Source organism: Mytilus californianus, unplaced genomic scaffold (genome assembly GCF_021869535.1).
Source record: "Mytilus californianus isolate M0D057914Y unplaced genomic scaffold, xbMytCali1.0.p SCAF_5, whole genome shotgun sequence".
Classification (NCBI taxonomy): Eukaryota; Metazoa; Mollusca; class Bivalvia; order Mytilida; family Mytilidae; genus Mytilus; species Mytilus californianus.
The window spans coordinates 121,476,803-121,499,152 of record NW_026262701.1 but is presented as its reverse complement, the minus strand read 5'-3'; the positions used below and the strand labels follow the sequence as shown (position 1 = coordinate 121,499,152).

General features: G+C 33.3%; 1 protein-coding gene across 3 annotated transcripts in view; it reads left to right on the top strand.

The window, feature by feature from the left end:
- Positions 1-22,350, top strand: part of LOC127700939 (irregular chiasm C-roughest protein-like) — a 113,395-nt gene that overhangs the window by 60,329 nt on the left and 30,716 nt on the right. For all 3 annotated transcript variants that reach the window (XM_052204673.1, XM_052204674.1, XM_052204675.1), the window contains one exon: positions 17,881-17,975. In XM_052204673.1, coding sequence (XP_052060633.1) covers positions 17,903-17,975 — 73 coding nt within the window. In that variant the 5' untranslated portion in view covers positions 17,881-17,902. The remainder of the gene's footprint in view (positions 1-17,880; positions 17,976-22,350) is intronic.

The following is a 22,350-nucleotide window of genomic DNA, read 5'->3' as shown; positions in this document are numbered from 1 at the left end:
CTGCTCTATACCTTGAGAACCGTTATGATTTCAAAGTTTATACTTGACATGTATATAAACCAACACCAGAGGGTGTGTCATAATTTATGTACAACTTCCTAGGTCAAAGGTCAAGGTTAAAAACTTTGGTTTCAGTTGACAACCCCATGTCCAATGATAAAGATACAAATTTTTTACCACACATTATTCACAGCGGGGCCCACAGAGATGGCTCCCATCTCAATGATATCTAGTTAGCATTTGCAGGTTTCATTTCCATGGAGATTATATGACCCTGTCCTGTCATCATGGTTCAAAGACTTTGAAACTTTTGCTTAGTTTTCATGTAGATGTTTGTGTTTAGGTCAGTTGATAACAGCACATTTAGAAAAGGTAGATAGACTTAAATAAAAAGATTGAACTCCCTGAAGTCACCACAGTTCAACTTGACCTATCTTAAATGTCAAATCAAATCAAATCAAATCAAATATTTATTATTCCAATCATGGTCCCACAGGGGGCATTTACAATTAACAATTATGATAGTATAAGCAACAAACATGAAACATTGTACAGTATATAACATGACAGATATTAACCTGTATTTGAGTAATTAGTAAAAAGTAATGGAGGGCCATTATGGGTCAAAAATGAAGGGCTGTTAAAAGGATCATTCGGAAATGGGTCAAGGTAAAAATCTGAGGAATATGCATATATACAATCATTTACTTAATATTGTTGTAAAAGATGCCCTTTATGGGTTCTTGATTAGATTAATAAAATTCTATTACTATAAAGACATCTGATTGGTAACTCCATAGTCCTGACACAATATGATGAAAGAGGATGGACTCAATTATAATTTCAGGTGGCCTAGGGTTTTTACAAAAATAAGCTGTAGTTTAAAGAACAACATTGTTTTGATATTAACCTGTATTTGAGTAATTAGTGAGTTGTCTGATGTTATCAGATATGTGATATCCACCAGGGGACACATCAAAAACAAATTTATCTTCACACAACCTAATGATGGATGATGCAGAATGCTGTCTGCTATATCTTGTCAGGATCACTACAATGTTTGATTGTTTGCAAATTAAAAAAGTTGGCAGAATTTCATTATTGAACAATCTTTGTTTTCTTTTACTGTTTGGATTAATCTCACCAAGAGTTACTTGGTTGTTTCAGATGAGTGACCTTTGCATCAAGTGTTATAAGCATTTCTGTTTAATTACCACTTGGTTAAATTTATTTTCAGAGAAAAAGAGTGGACTAAAGCATCTGGTTCTAGTAAACTCTGATAATTTTAGGTCTAAATTCTGCAGTACTGACAGTCCCAGAGGAATAATTAAAACACCTGAGTAACACTGATTAGCCACTTAGTTACATCATGGTGCCTCTGAGGCTTGTAGTAATGGTTTCAGCACTTAGACTAATTATTGTGGGTCAGATGGGAATCCTATCTGTTATTTATTGTGCATATCCTAGGTCATGCTAAAAATTCAGTTGAATTCTATGAAGATCTGTCAACATATGTAGTTTTAAAAGGTTTCCTTGACTTACTTGACTTAATCCTCTTCATTCCTTGTGGAACATAGGGCTGCCACAGTCGCTTTCCACCTTACTCTATTTTGGGCTATTCTTTTTGCTTCGTTCCAGGTATATCCAATCTCCTCCAGCTCCTAGCGCCTTGGTCTTCTCCAGCTGTGAAATGGTTTCCTTAGGGTTACATTATTAACCAATGTAGATGTTAAGTAAGCAACAATCAATTAACTATAAGACTTAAGACACCTTAAGACATAAAGCTTTATTTAAATGTCTAATGGTTACTTGTAAAACCAAATGTAGTATCAACTTACTAGCCTGGAGGAATATAAGTTTTCTATTGTGTTGGTGGTTGATGTAGTCTGTTGTACAATATTTTAGGTGACTCCTGTTAAATGATTTTTTGATAAATGAAAATATGCACTTTACAGACTTAAATGATAAAGATAAAATTACATATGTACTCAACCCAAGATCACACATTCAGGTAGATAAGCTCAGATCCTTTTTAAAACCGTCTATAGAACTGAGGACAGGGCACTCTTGAAATATTTACTTTCATTAGGGAACGACCATTTAACTTTAAAGAGGGGGGTTGGAGGGTTTATTTTATGTTTTTTTCCTAAAAAAATTTATCTGATCCCCAATTTGATGAAAAAAAATATTGTGGTCAAGCAGATGACAAAACAAATTATTCTGAATCCAGATTTTCCCCATACATTATAGTGTAAAAATTTTCTGACTCAGACAAAAAACCATAACCCCCCCCTTGAAGTTAAATGGTTGCTCCCTTAATATGTATATTAATGATCTTGTTGATCTTGTTTATTTTTATTTTGTTATGTTGTGTCAAATAAAGATAAGTTTGATTCAAGGTGTCCCTTGTACTTCCATTAACTTGACTAAATACATCATTGGGTATTTCTGTTCATTTTAGATAAAAAATGTTTATATATTGACTAATCAAACTTTTGGACTAGTTTTTCTGATGAAAAATAAAAGTATGAAGATGTGGTGTGATTGCCAAAGACCAAAGGACACAGCTGTTTTAGCAACATGCATTCTCAAGCTGAATGACATCATGCTCAATAATGTGGCTGAATAATAAATAAATAGTTCTATTTCATCAGATTTCATCAAGGAACTAGAATTGTGGGGAAAATAAAATATATGTTTACATGTAGCTGACATTGATAGACATGTGTTAAACATGTTTCTTGTTACACAGAAACCCCTATTGAACCCCATTTGTAAAATATTTGGGCAGGGGTCCCCAAGACCATTGCCTACCCAATAGGTCTAGAATGCACATTTCCAATATAAATACTGTAAATTTAGAAATGTTTCCTTAGATTTATCATTAGGCAAATTTGCAAAGGGATAGGTTATTTTGAAAAAAAAATTTAAATCTCTTGTACGGTCTGAGCATTATTGTATGCAGCATTCCCTGAAATTAGAATAATAAATCTTTCATTCTTGTTCATTGCTCAACAGTTGCAACAATGAATTTACAGACTATTCATGAAGAGTAAAACCCATAGTAACAAGACATCTCTACCCACTATTATGAAAACTATAAAATGATAGTGGGGTTTACTCTGTCTCGGTTTCTCGTCCTGAATATGCATGAAATATTTGCCACTGGACGTTAAGCAACCAACAATCAATCTGTCTCAGTTTAGAATTGGATTGCAGCTTTTTCATTCACAAGTTAAATGGTTGTTGGGCTGCTGTCTCGTAATCCCAACAAACTCGTTTTATACATAAAGACCTACAATAAAGAAATATTTATGATATTAAACAACCAATATTATGAACAATAAAACAGTAATGTTACCGATTCCTTGACGAATGTTCTATTTTTGATGTTGCATAAATGAGCAATACAAAAAAATTACCACCAGACAGTAAAGAAGATTAAAGCAAAAGTTAAAAAAACTTAGTAAAAATATAGGCATATCTGGCATGCTTTTTAGCAGTATGCATGACTAACTTGTATGATACATATTTATTATGAAATCAACGAGTGGAGAAACTTATATAAAACCCTTTGAAGTTAAATGGAAATGTAATTTTGTGGGTAATAGTTGAGTACTCTCTACTGACAAATTGAATTTGCTTGTTTCTATAGAATTAATATGTCATGTTTTGTTATAGTCTCATACGATTAGGGAGTTTGTGGTAATCATTTATTGAAGTGTAAACAAGATAGATTTTTCCTGGAAATGAATGATTAACATCATTGTTCAAGTTTAGTATAATATCATTACTGCATGATAGATAAATGAAGAAAGAAAATAAAGTTCCAGATCTACTGTTCATTATAACAGCCACCAATTAACAGTTTTTATATTGGAGCCTCTTATTGAGTACAAATAAACCAGTTTGACTCTTCTGTAACTACCCCTCCCCCCCTTTTCTGATGATAGTTAGATCAAGGAGATTTATTAAGAATTCTGCACTAATCACTCACACACATGATATGGTCCTTTGATACCCATATGTTGTCATCCCAATAATCAGTGGTTAATCTAGACAATTTTATATGTTACATAGGTTTTATCAATGAATTATCCATATCTTAAGTAGGAATTTATTTAGATGATGTAATTGTTTCATCAGTGCATTTTGAATAATAACATTGAGATTTCAATTTTATGAATTATCTATAAATGTTAAATATATTTGCAAAAATAACGAAGATACAGGATTTCATCCACAGAAAGACAGAAATTACAAAAAAAAAAAAGACAAACACACAAAAGTTCCCAAAGCACTACACAGAAATTTATAAATCTTGAGTGACATGGACTCCACCAAAAGCAGGGATTAACACAGACAATAAACAAGGATAAAACTTTTTTTACTGACTGACTGGGTGGTTAATCCTCACATCTGTATTTATTATCATTGAATGAGTAGTCAGGTGCACCTTATTTTACATGTAAACCTTGTCAGGTGATCTTGTCAGTTCCATGCTTAGTGAAAATGGAGAATGTTACTAACAAACAAATTAGCTAGATTTGCATCATTGTGCTCATTAATTAGGGAATTAAAGGATAAGTCAAAATTCAATTTCAGGTTAGTCTGGTAAACATTGGCATCTGGTTCAAACTTAGAAATGTAGTAATAGAAATGAACATCCATTAACCTGCTAACTGTGTAATGAGGGTGCTTATGTATTTCTACTGTTTATTTTACCCTGTGTGAAAATTTTCTGGTGGAACATTTTTCCTGGTAATTTCCATTTTACTACTTTCATAAAATACAAAGAAAATATTGGGTCACCATTCATTGTATTTGATTTAAGACTAAAAAGTTGAATATATAATACATTCTTTTTATACAACTAAATAATCTTAGTTATCTCCCTTATAAACAACAAAAGTCCCATAATATAAATTTGTGTACATCAAGATGATAAAATTGCCAAAATTTACTAGTTTCAGTGAAAATCTTGACTGATTTTTATGCCCCACATAAGGGCATTATGTTTTTCGGTTTGTGCGTCCATTCGTTCATCCGTTCGTTCGTCTGCCTGTCCCGCTTCAGGCTAAAGTTTTTGGTCAAGGTAGTTTTTGATGAAGTTGAAGTCCAATCAACTTGAAACTTAGTACACATGTTCTTTATGATATGATCTTTCTAATTTTAATGCCAAATTAGAGTTTTGACCCAATTTCATGGTCCACTGAACATAAAAAATGATAGTGTGAGTGGGGCATCAGTGTACTATGGATACATTCTTGTTTTGCAATCCAATATTGCAGAAATAGAGGTTGCAGATAGAGAATTTTATATTAATGTTTGATCCACTACTCCCCTAAGAACACCTTAAACTGTGTATAATGAAGGTGCTTATTTTTTATATGTGAGGAAAATAACAACTAAAACAACGAGTGTTGACCAAGATACACAAAAATAAAGCGTCCAAAAGCATTTTATTGTCTGTTTATACAAAAAGTCAGTCGAGTACATGTTTCATAATTTTTTTTGAATGAAGCCAATTTTAGATGCATTATTTATTTCTATTACATAAAAAGTGAATCTACCATGTAGTGATTGCATAATAAAGAGAATTTAATTGGATATAAATACTCAATGAAATGGGATCAAAAGAATTGGACAGTGTTTGATGTAATGTAATTATACTGAACTGATAAACTCAAAAGGTGCATGTCTTTTAAATTAAGGCCTCTGTAGGAATTCTTGAATGGTAGAAGGTCATACTTTTTTTGATGATCTTCAATTTAGGTTGTGAGCTTTTGTCATGTTAAGCATTTTACATATTCATCTGTAATGACAGTAGTTTGTTATATTGTCTTTCTGAATGTTCTTACTAAAATGATGAATTGTCACGAAATAGAAGTTCCTTCATAATATTTGTTCCAAATGGAAAAAATATTCTGGAATATTATTTTATACTGGAATATATTTTACAGTATATGTTCCTTACGGAATAAATGGTATAGAATATTTGTTCCAACTGGAACAGATATTATGACATTGTTTATAACAAAGTTTCCAGTGGAACTTCTGTTAGGCGGAACAAATATACGTTGACAGAATAACCATCATCAGTCAATATGGCCATGTTGACTGGACTTTGAAAATCTTCTCAAGAACCATTGAACATGGTGAATGAATTTGAACCAATCTTTATATTTCATATGTGAACATTCGACCTGGTGGATTATTTTCTTATTAGCAATCATACCATATGTCCTTATATTTATACAAAGTACATATAAAACAAGATTTATTGTGATAGAGCAATCAAGTACTTCATTTGATGCTTGCATTTAAAATTTGCCACTAAAGAAGAAACTTTTTTGAAAAAACAAATGAACAATTTAAAACCACATGGATTGGCAATTAATTTTCTGTTTTTGCATTTTTCATGTGGGTAATCCTGATTTTACTTCAAAGTGATTTCTATTTTGAAATTTATACAAAGATTATACTATTTGTTTATAGATGTATCATTCTTTGTAACTGTAAGAATTCTTTGAAGTCGCCAAAATTTGGTAGAATTTCTGTATTTAATTGATAGATATGAATGTGAGAAAATACAAATAAATATTTAGATATACTCTGCTAACTCTGGCACAAGTTTGATATAGATGAAGAAAGATATGTTATATTTGGATGATCCTGATGATCGTTATAACGTCAGTTTGAACATCTTCAATCTGATTAGAGTATAGACGATGTCCCCACATGTAGGCTTACAACTTGTATAGACGATGTCCCCACATGTAGACTTACAACTTGTATAGACGATGTCCCCACATGTAGACTTACAACTTGTATAGACGATGTCCCCACATGTAGACTTACAACTTGTATAGACGATGTCCCCACATGTTGACTTACAACTTGTATAGATGATGTCCCCACATGTAGACTTACAACTTGTATAGACGATGTCCCCACATGTACACTTACAACTTGTATAGACGATGTCCCCACATGTAGACTTACAACTTGTATAGACGATGTCCCCACATGTAGACTTACAACTTGTATGGACGATGTCCCCACATGTACACTTACAACTTGTATGGACGATGTCCCCACATGTACACTTACAACTTGTATGGATGATGTCCCCACATGTACACTTTCAATTTGTAAACAAAATGTGGACACAGGATACTATCAGATTGGAAAATCTGAAGCATGTGGTCACAACTAGGAAAATCATTGTGTCAAGGATCTTTATGAATTGGGTTTTTGTCACATACATGCTTAAAGATGAAAGAATAGTTTTTCAAATAAAAGTCTTGAGGGGAGATAACTTCTGTACATTTGATAGCTGATTTATTGTCTCCAAAGGGTGTTGTGATTCTTGGTAGTGCTGACTACATGTTATACCAGTACTAGTAAAACAAACTTCATTGAAGGACAATATTTTGAGGAGCTTTTGGAGCCTATTTCTGTATTCCTGAATGGACAAATAAAAAATTGGAACAAGTTTTGACTTTCTCTTTTCCAGCAGTGGAAGAGACAAAGGTATGCTGAATAATTGTAAACTTTTGTAATAAGATACAGTAGTGTAAAAAAAAAGTTTTTTTCTTTCTATCTAACTAACATTTTCATTGTTCGTAGTTTCTTTTTACTTTGGAAACAACTTGAACATTTTCGTCATATTATTTTGTGTGTAGTTATCTTATTTCTTGGAATCAGCAGATACATCTTGATTCCTTGTAAACATCATTGTTTCATGACAGTCTGTGCAATCATTCTGAACCATTCCTCAAATGAGAATACTTCTATCATCTTATACAACAGCTAATCTCTTTCTCAGATTGTATTCAAAGACGAGATTCAAAAATTAACAAAGTTTGTTATGTGCAACGATGTGGAGGGAAGTGGAACAGTTACATTGTGTTTTATATATTGATGTTATTTCTACCTCCAGACATCAAAGAGTTCCTGGTTGTTATGGAGCATCAGATATATGTGATACAAAACTTCAGATGAGAAAGATTTAGGATACAAAACTTTAGATGAGACAGATTTAGGATATTTTTCTGTTCTTTATTGTCAATAAATCACAAAAAAGTAGCCAAATAAACAATTGTTGATAAAGATTCATTGGAGGAGAGCTATTAAGCTTTCCTGATCTTTTTACATCCTCCTATTTATCATCTATTGGTCAATAACTTCTCTGGTCAGTTGGAATCAAACAATGCTGTCGAGACAAGATTTAAAGAACTTGGACATATGAAATATATTTGTATGAAATGATGATCACAAATTAACCTTTTTTAATATAGATTTGTTCTGTATAGAAATAAGTAGAATGAGACAAATATCCACCAAAGACCAATATGACATGGAAGTTAGCAAGAATGAGATAAATATCCACCAAAGACCAATATGACATGGAAGTTAGCAAGAATGAGACAAATATCCACCAAAGACCAATACGACATGGAAGTTAGCAAGAATGAGACAAATATCCACCAAAGACCAATACGACATGGAAGTTAGCAAGAATGAGACAAATATCCATCAAAGACCAATATGACATGGATGTTAGCAAGAATGAGACAAATATCCATCAAAGACCAATATGACATGGAAGTTAGCAAGAATGAGACAAATATCCACCAAAGACCAATACGACATGGAAGTAAACAAGAATGAGACAAATATCCACCAAAGACCAATACGACATGGAAGTAAACAAGAATGAGACAAATATCCACCAAAGACCAATACGACATGGAAGTAAACAAGAATGAGACAAATATCCACCAAAGACCAATACGACATGGAAGTAAACAAGAGTGAGACAAATATCCACCAAAGACCAATACGACATGGAAGTAAACAAGAGTGAGACAAATATCCACCAAAGACCAATACGACATGGAAGTAAACAAGAATGAGACAAATATCCACCAAAGACCAGTACGACATGGAAGTAAACAAGAATGAGACAAATATCCACCAAAGACCAATACGACATGGAAGTAAACAAGAATGAGACAAATATCCACCAAAGACCAATACGACATGGAAGTAAACAAGAATGAGACAAATATCCACCAAAGACCAATACGACATGGAAGTTAGCAAGAATGAGACAAATATCCACCAAAGACCAATACGACATGGAAGTAAACAAGAATGAGACAAATATCCACCAAAGACCAATACGACATGGAAGTTAGCAAGAATGAGACAAATATCCACCAAAGACCAATACGACATGGAAGTTAGCAAGAGTGAGACAAATATCCACCAAAGACCAATACGGCATGGAAGTTAGCAAGAATGAGACAAATATCCACCAAAGACCAATACGGCATGGAAGTTAGCAAGAATGAGACAAATATCCACCAAAGACCAATACGGCATGGAAGTAAACAAGAATGAGACAAATATCCACCAAAGACCAATACGGCATGGAAGTAAACAAGAATGAGACAAATATCCACCAAAGACCAATACCACATGGAAGTAAACAAGAATGAGACAAATATCCACCAAAGACCAATATGACATGGAAGTTAGCAAGAATGAGACAAATATCCACCAAAGACCAATATGACACGGAAGTTAGCAAGAATGAGACAAATATCCACCAAAGACCAATATGACACGGAAGTTAGCAAGAATGAGACAAATATCCACCAAAGACCAATATGACATGGAAGTAAACAAGAATGAGACAAATATCCACCAAAGACCAATATGACAATATGACATGGAAGTTAGCAAGAATGAGACAAATATCCACCAAAGACCAATATGACATGGAAGTAAACAAGAATGAGACAAATATCCACCAAAGACCAATATGACATGGAAGTTAGCAAGAATGAGACAAATATCCACCAAAGACCAATATGACATGGAAGTTAGCAAGAATGAGACAAATATCCACCAAAGACCAATACGACATGGAAGTTAGCAAGAATGAGACAAATATCCACCAAAGACCAATACGACATGGAAGTTAGCAAGAATGAGACAAATATCCACCAAAGACCAATACGGCATGGAAGTTAGCAAGAATGAGACAAATATCCACCAAAGACCAATACGGCATGGAAGTAAACAAGAATGAGACAAATATCCACCAAAGACCAATACGGCATGGAAGTAAACAAGAATGAGACAAATATCCACCAAAGACCAATACCACATGGAAGTAAACAAGAATGAGACAAATATCCACCAAAGACCAATACCACATGGAAGTTAGCAAGAATGAGACAAATATCCACCAAAGACCAATATGACATGGAAGTAAACAAGAATGAGACAAATATCCACCAAATACCAATATGACATGGAAGTTAGCAAGAATGAGACAAATATCCACCAAAGACCAATATGACATGGAAGTAAACAAGAATGAGACAAATATCCACCAAAGACCAATATGACATGGAAGTAAACAAGAATGAGACAAATATCCACCAAAGACCAATATGACATGGAAGTTAGCAAGAATGAGACAAATATCCACCAAAGACCAATATGACATGGAAGTAAACAAGAATGAGACAAATATTCACCAAAGACCAATATGACATGGAAGTAAACAAGAATGAGACAAATATCCACCAAAGACCAATATGACATGGAAGTAAACAAGAATGAGACAAATATCCACCAAAGACCAATATGACATGGAAGTTAGCAAGAATGAGACAAATATCCACCAAAGACCAATATGACATGGAAGTTAGCAAGAATGAGACAAATATCCACCAAAGACCAATATGACATGGAAATAAACAAGAATAAGAAAAAAAACCACCAAAGACCAATATGACATGGAAGTTAACAAGAATGAGACAAATATCCACCAAAGACCAATATGACATGGAAGTTAACAAGAATGAGACAAATATCCACCAAAGACCAATATGACATGGAAGTTAGCAAGAATGAGACAAATATCCACCAAAGACCAATATGACATGGAAGTTAGCAAGAATGAGACAAATATCCACCAAAGACCAATACGGCATGGAAGTAAACAAGAATGAGACAAATATCCACCAAAGACCAATACCACATGGAAGTAAACAAGAATGAGACAAATATCCACCAAAGACCAATATGACATGGAAGTTAGCAAGAATGAGACAAATATCCACCAAAGACCAATATGACATGGAAGTAAACAAGAATGAGACAAATATCCACCAAAGACCAATATGACACGGAAGTTAGCAAGAATGAGACAAATATCCACCAAAGACCAATATGACATGGAAGTAAACAAGAATGAGACAAATATCCACCAAAGACCAATATGACATGGAAGTAAACAAGAATGAGACAAATATCCACCAAAGACCAATATGACATGGAAGTAAACAAGAATGAGACAAATATCCACCAAAGACCAATATGACATGAAAGTAAACAAGAATGAGACAAATATCCACCAAAGACCAATATGACATGGAAGTTAGCAAGAATGAGACAAATATCCACCAAAGACCAATATGACATGGAAGTTAGCAAGAATGAGACAAATATCCACCAAAGACCAATATGACATGGAAGTAAACAAGAATGAGACAAATATTCACCAAAGACCAATATGACATGGAAGTAAACAAGAATGAGACAAATATCCACCAAAGACCAATATGACATGGAAGTAAACAAGAATGAGACAAATATCCACCAAAGACCAATATGACATGGAAGTTAGCAAGAATGAGACAAATATCCACCAAAGACCAATATGACATGGAAGTTAGCAAGAATGAGACAAATATCCACCAAAGACCAATATGACATGGAAGTTAGCAAGAATGAGACAAATATCCACCAAAGACCAATATGACATGGAAGTAAACAAGAATGAGAAAAAAAAACACCAAAGACCAATATGACATGGAAGTTAACAAGAATGAGACAAATATCCACCAAAGACCAATATGACATGGAAGTTAACAAGAATGAGACAAATATCCACCAAAGACCAATATGACATGGAAGTTAGCAAGAATGAGACAAATATCCACCAAAGACCAATATGACATGGAAGTTAGCAAGAATGAGACAAATATCCACCAAAGACCAATATGACATGGAAGTAAGCAAGAATGAGACAAATATCCACCAAAGACCAATACGACATGGAAGTAAGCAAGAATGAGACAAATATCCACCAAAGACCAATACGACATGGAAGTAAACAAGAATGAGACAAATATCCACCAAAGACCAATATGACATGGAAGTAAGCAACTGTAGTTCACCGTATTCTCTTCAACAATGAGCAAAGTCCATACTGTATAGTCAGTTATTAAAAGTTAATGTTTGCCTCTATATATTTATCAAATTTGAAAATATTTTTTTTTATGTAGAAAACAGCTGTATGAAATGGTCAGTTTGTGGAATATCAGATATGTTGTTTGTATGTAATGGTCAGTTTGTGGAATATCAGATATGTTGTTTGTATGTAATGGTCAGTTTGTGGAATATTAAATATGTTGTTTATTGTATATCACTTGGGATGTCCAAGGTCATATAAATCAACCATCTTGTGAAAACAATCAGTCGTTCTAGAGTTAACTAGCTATTGACAGGTGAAGGCATGGATGTCCAGCAGTGTGTTGACCAGTCAGCTCTTACTACCCACTGACAGATGTACACAGTTTGAGTCTAAGGTTTCCATTACTTCAATGATCATCAGTGTTGACCATCAGTTAATAAAATACCATTAACAGGAATTTCAATAATCAGCCTTCTTGAAAAACTTCATCTTGTAAATCACACATAGTTTGTCTATAAGACAGTGCTGACCACTTGACTCTCAAGGTATGATAATCTTTATGGGATAACAAAAAAAAAGCCTTTATTTATGACAACCTTCTCTCATTCAATTTATCAATCCATTGAAATCAAGTTAAACCAGCCATCTTGAAGTACTTATGTTTTATCTTATATAAGATAAAAGTCCAGGAATTTTATCTGTTAATGTTTACAGTGTTTGACCAATAGACATGATGGTCATAAAGATAGCAAAGACCAGATGTCTCAGATGGCATTACAGTCTGTTTTTACCAGCACATTTTTTAATCTACTTTTTATTGTATTTTTAGAAAAATAAGATCTTGCTCTTGTATTAAGGCTGAGTTTAAATTTCTAAATCTGATATAAGAGTTAATCTGGAGTGGTATCGACTGTCCTTTGTTTTTAAAGTCAATTTATATCATACACATATACAATATAATATTATTTGTATGCTATATGCCCTCCTGGGGCCCTAATTTGGTAAATAAAAATATTCTATTCTATACATTTCTTTTAAACATTGAACTGAATAGAATTGCTTGGCATCTATTAGAAAATCCAAATGGCTGTTAGTACTGCTTGATACAGTGGCTGCAATATATTTATATATATATGAGTACTGCTTGATACAGTGGCTGCAATATATTTATATATATATGAGTACTGCTTGATACAGTGGCTGCAATATATTTATATATATATGTGATACTAACACAACAAATGGCTGACTTATGTCAACATTGTGTGTATAGAGAAACCAGGACTTTTGGTAATCTGAATAAAATACAGTTTTTCCTATAAACTTTTAATGCAGATTTTTCAAAACCATGAAATTAAGTATCCACCACAATAATGCAACCCTTCCCCCTAAATCCATTTGCTTGCTATCCATAAAAAAATATGGATCCACATAAGTCATTATTTATGTCTATTGTGTAAGTTAGAAACAAAGAGAAAGCCAGGAGTTTACTCCGACACAATATGTATGTCTATTGTGTAAGTTAGAAACAAAGAGAAAGCCAGGAGTTTACTCTGACACAATGACAAGTTGGTATTTTAACATCTGTTCAGGAATGGAAATATTTTACAAAAAACTAAAACTGTTGTCCTCAGTGTAGGAATAGTGTGAGACATGAAGATGTGGTAATCTAAATAAGATCAGTACTCCATCATAACATATAATCACCTCTGACAACTCTTTACATTGAAGAATTTACCATATTATGATTACTACTGTTCTTTGTCACATATAGACTGTCTCAGGTCAAAATCTAGGGCATAAAGGGTGTGGAGATGGCTCAGTGGCCCGGAGTCCTACTGGATCAAAATATAACCTTAGTGTCAGTCTCAATGAAATACAAAAGACATAACAAAAAATTACTTCATCATATTATTATATAAGAATAAAGTTTTTGACTGTTGTAACTTATTTTTTATAAATCAGATTTACACACAATTTTGCAATTTTGTGGAACAGTGGTACATGTTTATTTTTCTACAATATCAGGATGATACACCAAACATCTTCCTGGCAGTGAGTGAGTACTGTATCATCACGTGCATTTAACTGTCATTAATTTCAAATACTAACCAATCAGATCCCAGGGTCATAGGTTATTCTATGGTGGCATGTGTCAGAATGAAATATATGTCACTTTGATGTATGTATAAGTACCTGCAATTCTCTCTTGTTTGTAAGAAATAAATTGTAAAATACATACAGGTCAGGAAATAATTGATGATGCATTCAAAATATAACAACATTTTCATTGCAGATTTCTTTCTGTACAATAATGTATGTTAATTGGATATCATGTGCAAAACAAAATCAAGAATAATCATAGCATCTGAAAAAGTGGTAGTCCTAAGGACAATTGATAAGTAGATCAAACTGTCCTGGGAAATTTGTATCTTAAACTTTTAGTTTGCATAGTTTGCAAATAGCATAAAATTCTCTCAACATATATCGTTTATTTAAAATCCCCAGATAGCATGACTTCTCCCAACATATATCATTATTTAACATCTTTGTATTTGCTGGAATACAATGATCAGACTTGCTGTATTTTTCTGTATTTTACCAGAATGGTACATTTATTATAGAGTATATTTTGTTTCATCTCTCATGGTATGACATTAATGGCTTATCTATATATGTTTGACAATAATTAGAGTTAATCACAATGTATTTGATGGTGACGAATGAAGCATTGTTGCTTTAAATTTTGTTTGTTTCTTTTTGTTATATTATTTGGAAAATTATATGCCGGTCAAAGACCTTATTCCATCCTTGCGTCAACACTTTGTAGGATAACTCAAAATTAACCAATTCTCATGAAATTTTAATACAACATTAGGATTGACAGAAGGAAGCTCCCTTTCAGTTTTGAACATTGTTGGCTTTGTTGTTTAAGAGTTAAAGGACTTAATCTATTAGTTTTAAGCCAATTTTTCACAAATCGACACACACACAGCAGTATTTTTGAATTGATTTCCTAAAAACTATACTTTATTGTTTGGATTATAAAAGAAAGCTTCCTTTCAATTTTGACAAACCTGCAACATTTATGTCGTGGAAGAGAGACATAACGATCCTACATTTCTTTGTTGGCAGCAGCGTCAACATTTATGTCATGGAAGAGACACATAAACGATCCTTCATTTCTTTGTTGGCAGCAGCGTCAACATTTAGGTTCAGTCTCTGGTTTTAAGTTTTTTTAGACATCAATAACTTTGTCAAACCATTATGGAATTTTATAAAACATTTTGTCAAACCATTATAGAATTTTATAAAACTTTTTGTCAAACCATTATGGAATTTTATAAAACTTTTTGTCAAACCGTTATGGAATTTTATGAAACTTGATCAAACCGTCATGGAATTTTATGAAATTGGACAGAAGCTTTTTAATGACCAAAGGAAGGACCATGGACATTTTTTTGTCTGATAATAAATGAATAATTTGAGAATAATTGGTTTAGTGCATACAGTCAGTGTTTTGAGAATAATTGGTCTAGTGTGTAGAAATAGTGTTTTAAGTATAATTGGTACATTGCATACAGTCAGTGTTTTGAGAATAATTGGTCTAGTGCAAATGGTCAAGTGTTTTGAGAATATTTGGTCCAGTGCATATAGTCAATGTTTTAAGAATAATTGATCTAGTGCATAATCAGTGTTTTGAGAATAATTGGTCTAGTGCTTATAGTCAGTGTTTTGGGAATAATTGGTCTAGTGCTTATAGTCAGTGTTTTGGGAATAATTGGTCTAGTGCATAGTCAGTGTTTTTAGAGTAATTTGCCCAGTGCATACAGACGGTGTTTTGAGAATAGTTGTTGTAGTGCATACAGCCAATTTTTTTATAATGATTGGTTAAGTGCATACAGCCAATGTTTTGAGACTTTTTGTCTTCATTGCCACTAGAAAAATACAGTATACAGATATTTAAATGATAGATGTATGCGAGAAATACATGTATAAACAAGAGATAATTACATGAGATTGTTGATTGTTGCTTTATTACTGATAAACAACAGTTATTACAACCATAGAATACTATTACAGGGCGTGTGACATGTTAGCTGTCAGATATATTAGGGGTTAAGCTCTGACGATTGTCAGGAAGGAAGTTACAGATCTGTGACAAGATTATTGTTTGACATATTAGGGGTAAATATAAAGGTTGTCTGTTGAAAAATATACAGGTTGGTGGAAATTTAACTGTTTTGCACAATCAGGGAAGACATTGTGGGATATCTGTTAGGGAAGGAACACACTAATTAAGAGTTATCTTTAGGGATATCTGTCATGGAAAGTGAAGATAAATTAGGATAAAGTTTAGGGATATCGCTCAGGAAAGTGAAGATAAATTAGGATAAAGTTTAGGGATATCTCTTAGGAAAGTGAAGATAAATTAGGATAAAGTTTAGGGATATCTCTCAAGTGAAGATAAATTAAGGGTTATTCTTGGGATATCTGTCAGAGAAAATGAAGAAGAAGTAAGCGTTATCTTTGGGATGTCTGTCATGGTAATAAAAGTAATAAATTAAGAGATATATATCAGGGAAGGAACACACAAATCAAGGGTCATCGTTAGGGATATCTGTGATGGAAAGGGAAGATAAATTAAGGATTATTATCTTAAGGGATATCTGTCAAGGAAAATGAAGACAAATTGAGGTTTATCATAGTTATATTTCATGGAAGGAACTCAGAAATTAAGGGTTATCTTATAGGATAAACTTGGGGGATATCTGTCGTGGAAATTGAAGATAACTTAAGGATAAACTTAAGGGATATCTGTCCAGGAAATTGAAGATGAATTAGGGATAAACTTAAGGGATATCTGTCGTGAAAATTGAAGATAACTTAACGATAAACTTAAGGGATATCTGCCCAGGAAATTGAAGATAACTTAAGATGATAGCGGATATATTCCTAATGTCGTAACTACAATCCCGTCCCCCTTTTCCAGAATGTGACCTACCGAATTAGACTTATTACCGGGTTGGTACTAACATGAGGAACACGACGGGTGCCACATGTGGAGTAGGATCTGCATACCCTTCCGGAGCACCTGAGATCACCCCCATTTTTGCTGGGGTTCGTGTTCCTTAGTCTTTAGTTTTCTATGTTGTGTTTTGTGTACTATTGTTTGTCTTTTGGTCTTTTTTCTTTTTTAGCCATGGCGTTGTCAGTTTATTTTCAACTTATGAGTTTGAATGTCCCTCTGGTATATTTCACCTCTCTTTTAAGGAAAAAACTTAAGGGATATCTGTCATGGAAATTGAAAATAACTTAAGGATACACTTAAGGGATATCTGTCGTGGAAATTGAAAATAACTTAAGGATACACTTAAGGGATATCTGTCTTGAAATTTGAAGATAACTTAAGGATAAACTTAAGGGATATCTGTCGTGGAAATTGAAGATAAATTAAGGGTTGTAATAAAGGAAATTTGTCAGGAAAAGTAAAGATACGATTTTTATGACTGATATCTGTTATGGAAAGTACATACCCTTAATTATTCTATCAGAGTTGGGAAATGTTGTTTTTATCTTTTAATCTTTTTTTCCAGATTTAAGTAAAATAAAGACAAGATGGAGCACATAGAACCATTGAAGCAACTGGTACTTTACATTTCCATAGCAACAGTTTTATTTATTAATACAGGTATGATGTAATTAATGACAAAAGAAATATTACAGATGTACATAAGTATTTGATTAAAAGAAAACAAATCCCCTTTGTATCATGATGGTAGAGAATGACCTTGTAGTAAGTTTACAAATCATTATGGTAGGTTTACAAATCATGACCCTGCAGTTATTAGAATAGAAAATGTTATAACCTTCAGGTTTGTTTATAAACACAAGTAGTAACAAGCCTTGTTCTTCTTTTCCATGAAAATCATTAGAAAACAAAATAAATATCTCAACTACATCAAAATGGCTTAATTTTAGCAGAGTGGCATTTGTTAAAATCTGAATAAAAGGAGATGAGAAAACAATATGAAAAACTGATAAGACATCATTGAACCTTTCATAATCTAGGTCTGTTGGACATTTTTTGTTTACTTTTATATGATATTTATTTTCTGAATTGTATTTCCAATTCCTGGAAATCATGTAGAGAATATGTAATAATGTAGTTATCACCAGTTTTGGAGAAGAAGTGTGAATCAATGTTCTAAGATAAACACAAATGTGATGGAATGTTGATTTTTGTAGTGTGTCTATCAACATAATGAAATTAATGAAAGTGAGATAAGACACAAACACAAAAAACGCTTGGCATTAAAAGATTTAATACAACAAAGAACTTTATTCAAAACACAGAGACTGAACTAATCTAACCTTTGAACAATTTGTGTACTGGTACTGTCTCAAAAACTGAGTGCACTTTTAATTATTTTAATATGACACATGTTTTCTTCAAGGACAACAGTTGAAAAATTAATTATAGGCAGTTTTTTGCATGTAAATAAAAGAAAATCTGTAATATGCATCACGAGACAGCAACCGATTGACACAAGGAAAAAGACATCTTTAGTTCAACAATAGTTAGGTGTCTATACAATATGTCATCCTGTAAATCATATGTATTTAAAGGTCAGGGCAGAAATCATATGTATTTAAAGGTCAGGGTGGAAATCATATGTATTTAAAGGTCAGGGCGCAAATCATATGTATTTAAAGGTCAGGGTGGAAATCATATGTATTTAAAGGTCAGGGCGCAAATCATATGTATTTAAAGGTCAGGGCAGAAATCATATGTATTTAAAGGTCCGGGCGCAAATCATATGTATTTAAAGGTCAGGACCGAAATCATATGTAATTAAAGGTCAGGGCGCAAATCACATGTATTTAAAGGTCAGGGCACAAATTATATGTATTTAAAGGTCAGGGCAGAAATCATATGTATTTAAAGGTCCAGGCGCAAATCATATGTATTTAAAGGTCAGGGCAGAAATCAGATGTATTTAAAGGTCAGGGTGGAAATCATATGTCTTTAAAGGTCAGGGTGGAAATCATATGTCTTTAAAGGTCAGGGCGCAAATCATATGTATTTAAAGGTCAGGGTGGAAATCATATGTATTTAAAGGTCAGGGCGGAAATCATATGTATTTAAAGGTCAGGGCGGAGATCATTAAGGTTTTAATAGAACAAACACCAGAAAAACTTGAAAAATAAATGTATGACCTCGAATAGAAAATCCTTGATAATTACCAATGATTTACCAAAGATCAAGGTTCATAGCCAACATCCTTATTGATATGTGTGACCTTGATAGTTAACAATGATTTACCAAAGATCAGGGTTAATGATATGTGTGACCTTGATAATTAACAATGATTTACCAAAGATCAAGGTTCATAACCAACGCCCTTATTGATATGTGTGACCTTGATGATTACCAATGATTTACCAAAGATCAAGGTTATTGATATATATTTGTGAACTTGATATTTAACAATGATTTACCAAGGATCAAGGTTATTGATATATATTTGTGACCTTGATATTTAACAATGATTAACCAAGGATCAAGGTTATGGATATATATATGTGACCTTGATATTTAACAATGATTTACCAAGGATCAAGGTTATTGATATGTGTAACCTCGACAGTTATGATTACCCAAGATGGAGGTTTTAAATCAACATCCTTATTGATATGTGTGACCTTGATATCTATAATTTGATATATAGACCTTGATATTTATAATTTGATATATAAACCTTGATATTTATGATTTGATATATAAACATTGATATTTATAATTTGATATATAAACCTTGATATTTATAATTTGATATATAAATGTTGATATTTATTATGATTAACCAGAGATAAAGTGCAGTGAATGTATTAACAGCAACAGCAAAATGCTCTTTCATAAATCTTCAAATACCAGAAGATAACTAGGTCAGAAATTATATAATGGGGAAAAAATATATACAAAAACATGTTTCTGTACTTGGAATTCAGATGTTTAATTGTGCAAATGTTGATTTTTGAGTACACCATTTACAATCATCACCAATGCAGATTTATGATTTTTGAGTAAGCCATTTACAATCATCACAATGCAGATTTATGATTTTTGAGTAAGCCATTTACAATCATCACCAATGCAGATTTATGATTTTTGAGTAAGCCATTTACAATCATCACAATGCAGATTTATGATTTTTGAGTACACCATTTACAATCATTACCAATGCAGATTTATGATTTTTGAGTAAGCCATTTACACGTTCATGTGTTCATCTGTGAGTCTGTTTACACGTTCATGTGTTCATCTGTGAGTCTGTTTACACGTTCATGTGTTCATCTGTGAGTCTGTTTACACGTTTATGTGTTAATCTGAAGGAAGGGTAAGTAGAACCAGCTCCACATGTGGCACCATTTGTGTTGCTCATGTAAGTACAAACCTGGTGATAAGTCTTATGTGGCACCATTTGTGTTGCTCATGTAAGTACAAACCTGGTGATAAGTCTTACGTGGCACCATTTGTGTTGCTCATGTAAGTACAAACCTGGTGATGTCTTACGTGGCACCATTTGTGTTGCTCATGTTACATGTAAGTAAAAACCTGGTGATAAGTCTTATGTGGCACCATTTGTGTTGCTCGTGTAAGTACAAACCTGGTGATAAGTCTTATGTGGCACCATTTGTGTTGCTCATGTTACATGTAAGTAAAAACCTGGTGATAAGTCTTATGTGGCACCATTTGTGTTGCTCGTGTAAGTACAAACCTGGTGATAAGTCTTATTTGGTAGATCACATTCAGGGAAAAGATGACAGGATTGTTGTTACGATAATTAGAACATATCTGTCGTCATCTAGAAAAAAAACAGATATTCCATAACGGTCAACCAACTCTTGATGGTGTCCATAAAATTTACCAGGGATGATTTCAACTTCACCCCTTGGAACTGTTGGCGTAATAGCTTCCTTGTGAGCAGCAACCTTCTAGCAAGGAAGTTATGATAGTAAATACACCCCCTAGTCCTAGTTTAAGGTCAATGTTTCACATGTTACACAATTATAACTTGAGTATGTTTAGATAAAGTTCTCTTGACACTTTACACTATACCTACCCCCAACAAAACCAGCTGTGAATGTCTCTTGACAGATCATTTTCATTTTACCACTGGCTAACAAAATTGAAGTAGGGTTGTTGTTTATTGGTGTTATTTGGTATGACGTTGGCGTCGTCGTCCGAAGACACATTGGTTTTCGCACTCTAACTTTAGTTTAAGTGAATGGATCTCTATGAAATTTTACCATAAGGTTCAATACCACAAAAGGAAGGTGGGGATTGATTTTGGGGGTCATGGTACCAACACTAAAGGAATAAGGGGCCAAAAATAAGCATTTTTGTAACTTCCAGACATAACTTGTGTGTTAGTGTATGGATCTCTCTGACATTGTACCACAAGGTTCCATATCATAAAGGGAATGCTGGGATTGATTTTGGGGGTAATTGCCTCCAAATTTTAGGAATTAGGGGCCAAAAAGGGGCAAAAAACAAGCATTTTTCTAGTTTCATGACAATAACTTGTGTGTAAGTGTATGGATCTCTCTGACATTGTACTACAAGGTTCCATATCACAAAGGGAATGCTGGGATTGATTTTGGGGATAATTGCCTCAAAATTTTAGGAATAAGGGGCCAAAAAGGGGCAAAAAACAAGCATTTTTCTAGTTACATGACAATAACTTGTGTGTAAGTGTATGGATCTTTATGAAATTGTACTACAAGGTTCCATATCACAATGGGAAAGCTGGAATTGAGTATGGGGGTAATTGCCCTAAACGTTTAGGAATAAGGGGCCAAAAAGGGGCCAAAAATAAGCATTTTTCTAGTTTCCTGACAATAACTTGTGTTCAAGTGTATGGATCTCTCTGAAATTGTACTGCAAGGTACCATACCACAAAGGGAAGGCTGGGATTGATTTTTGGGATAATTCCCTCAAAATTTAAGGAATTAGGGGCCATAAAGGGGCAAAAAAAACAAGCATTTTTCTAGTTTCAGGA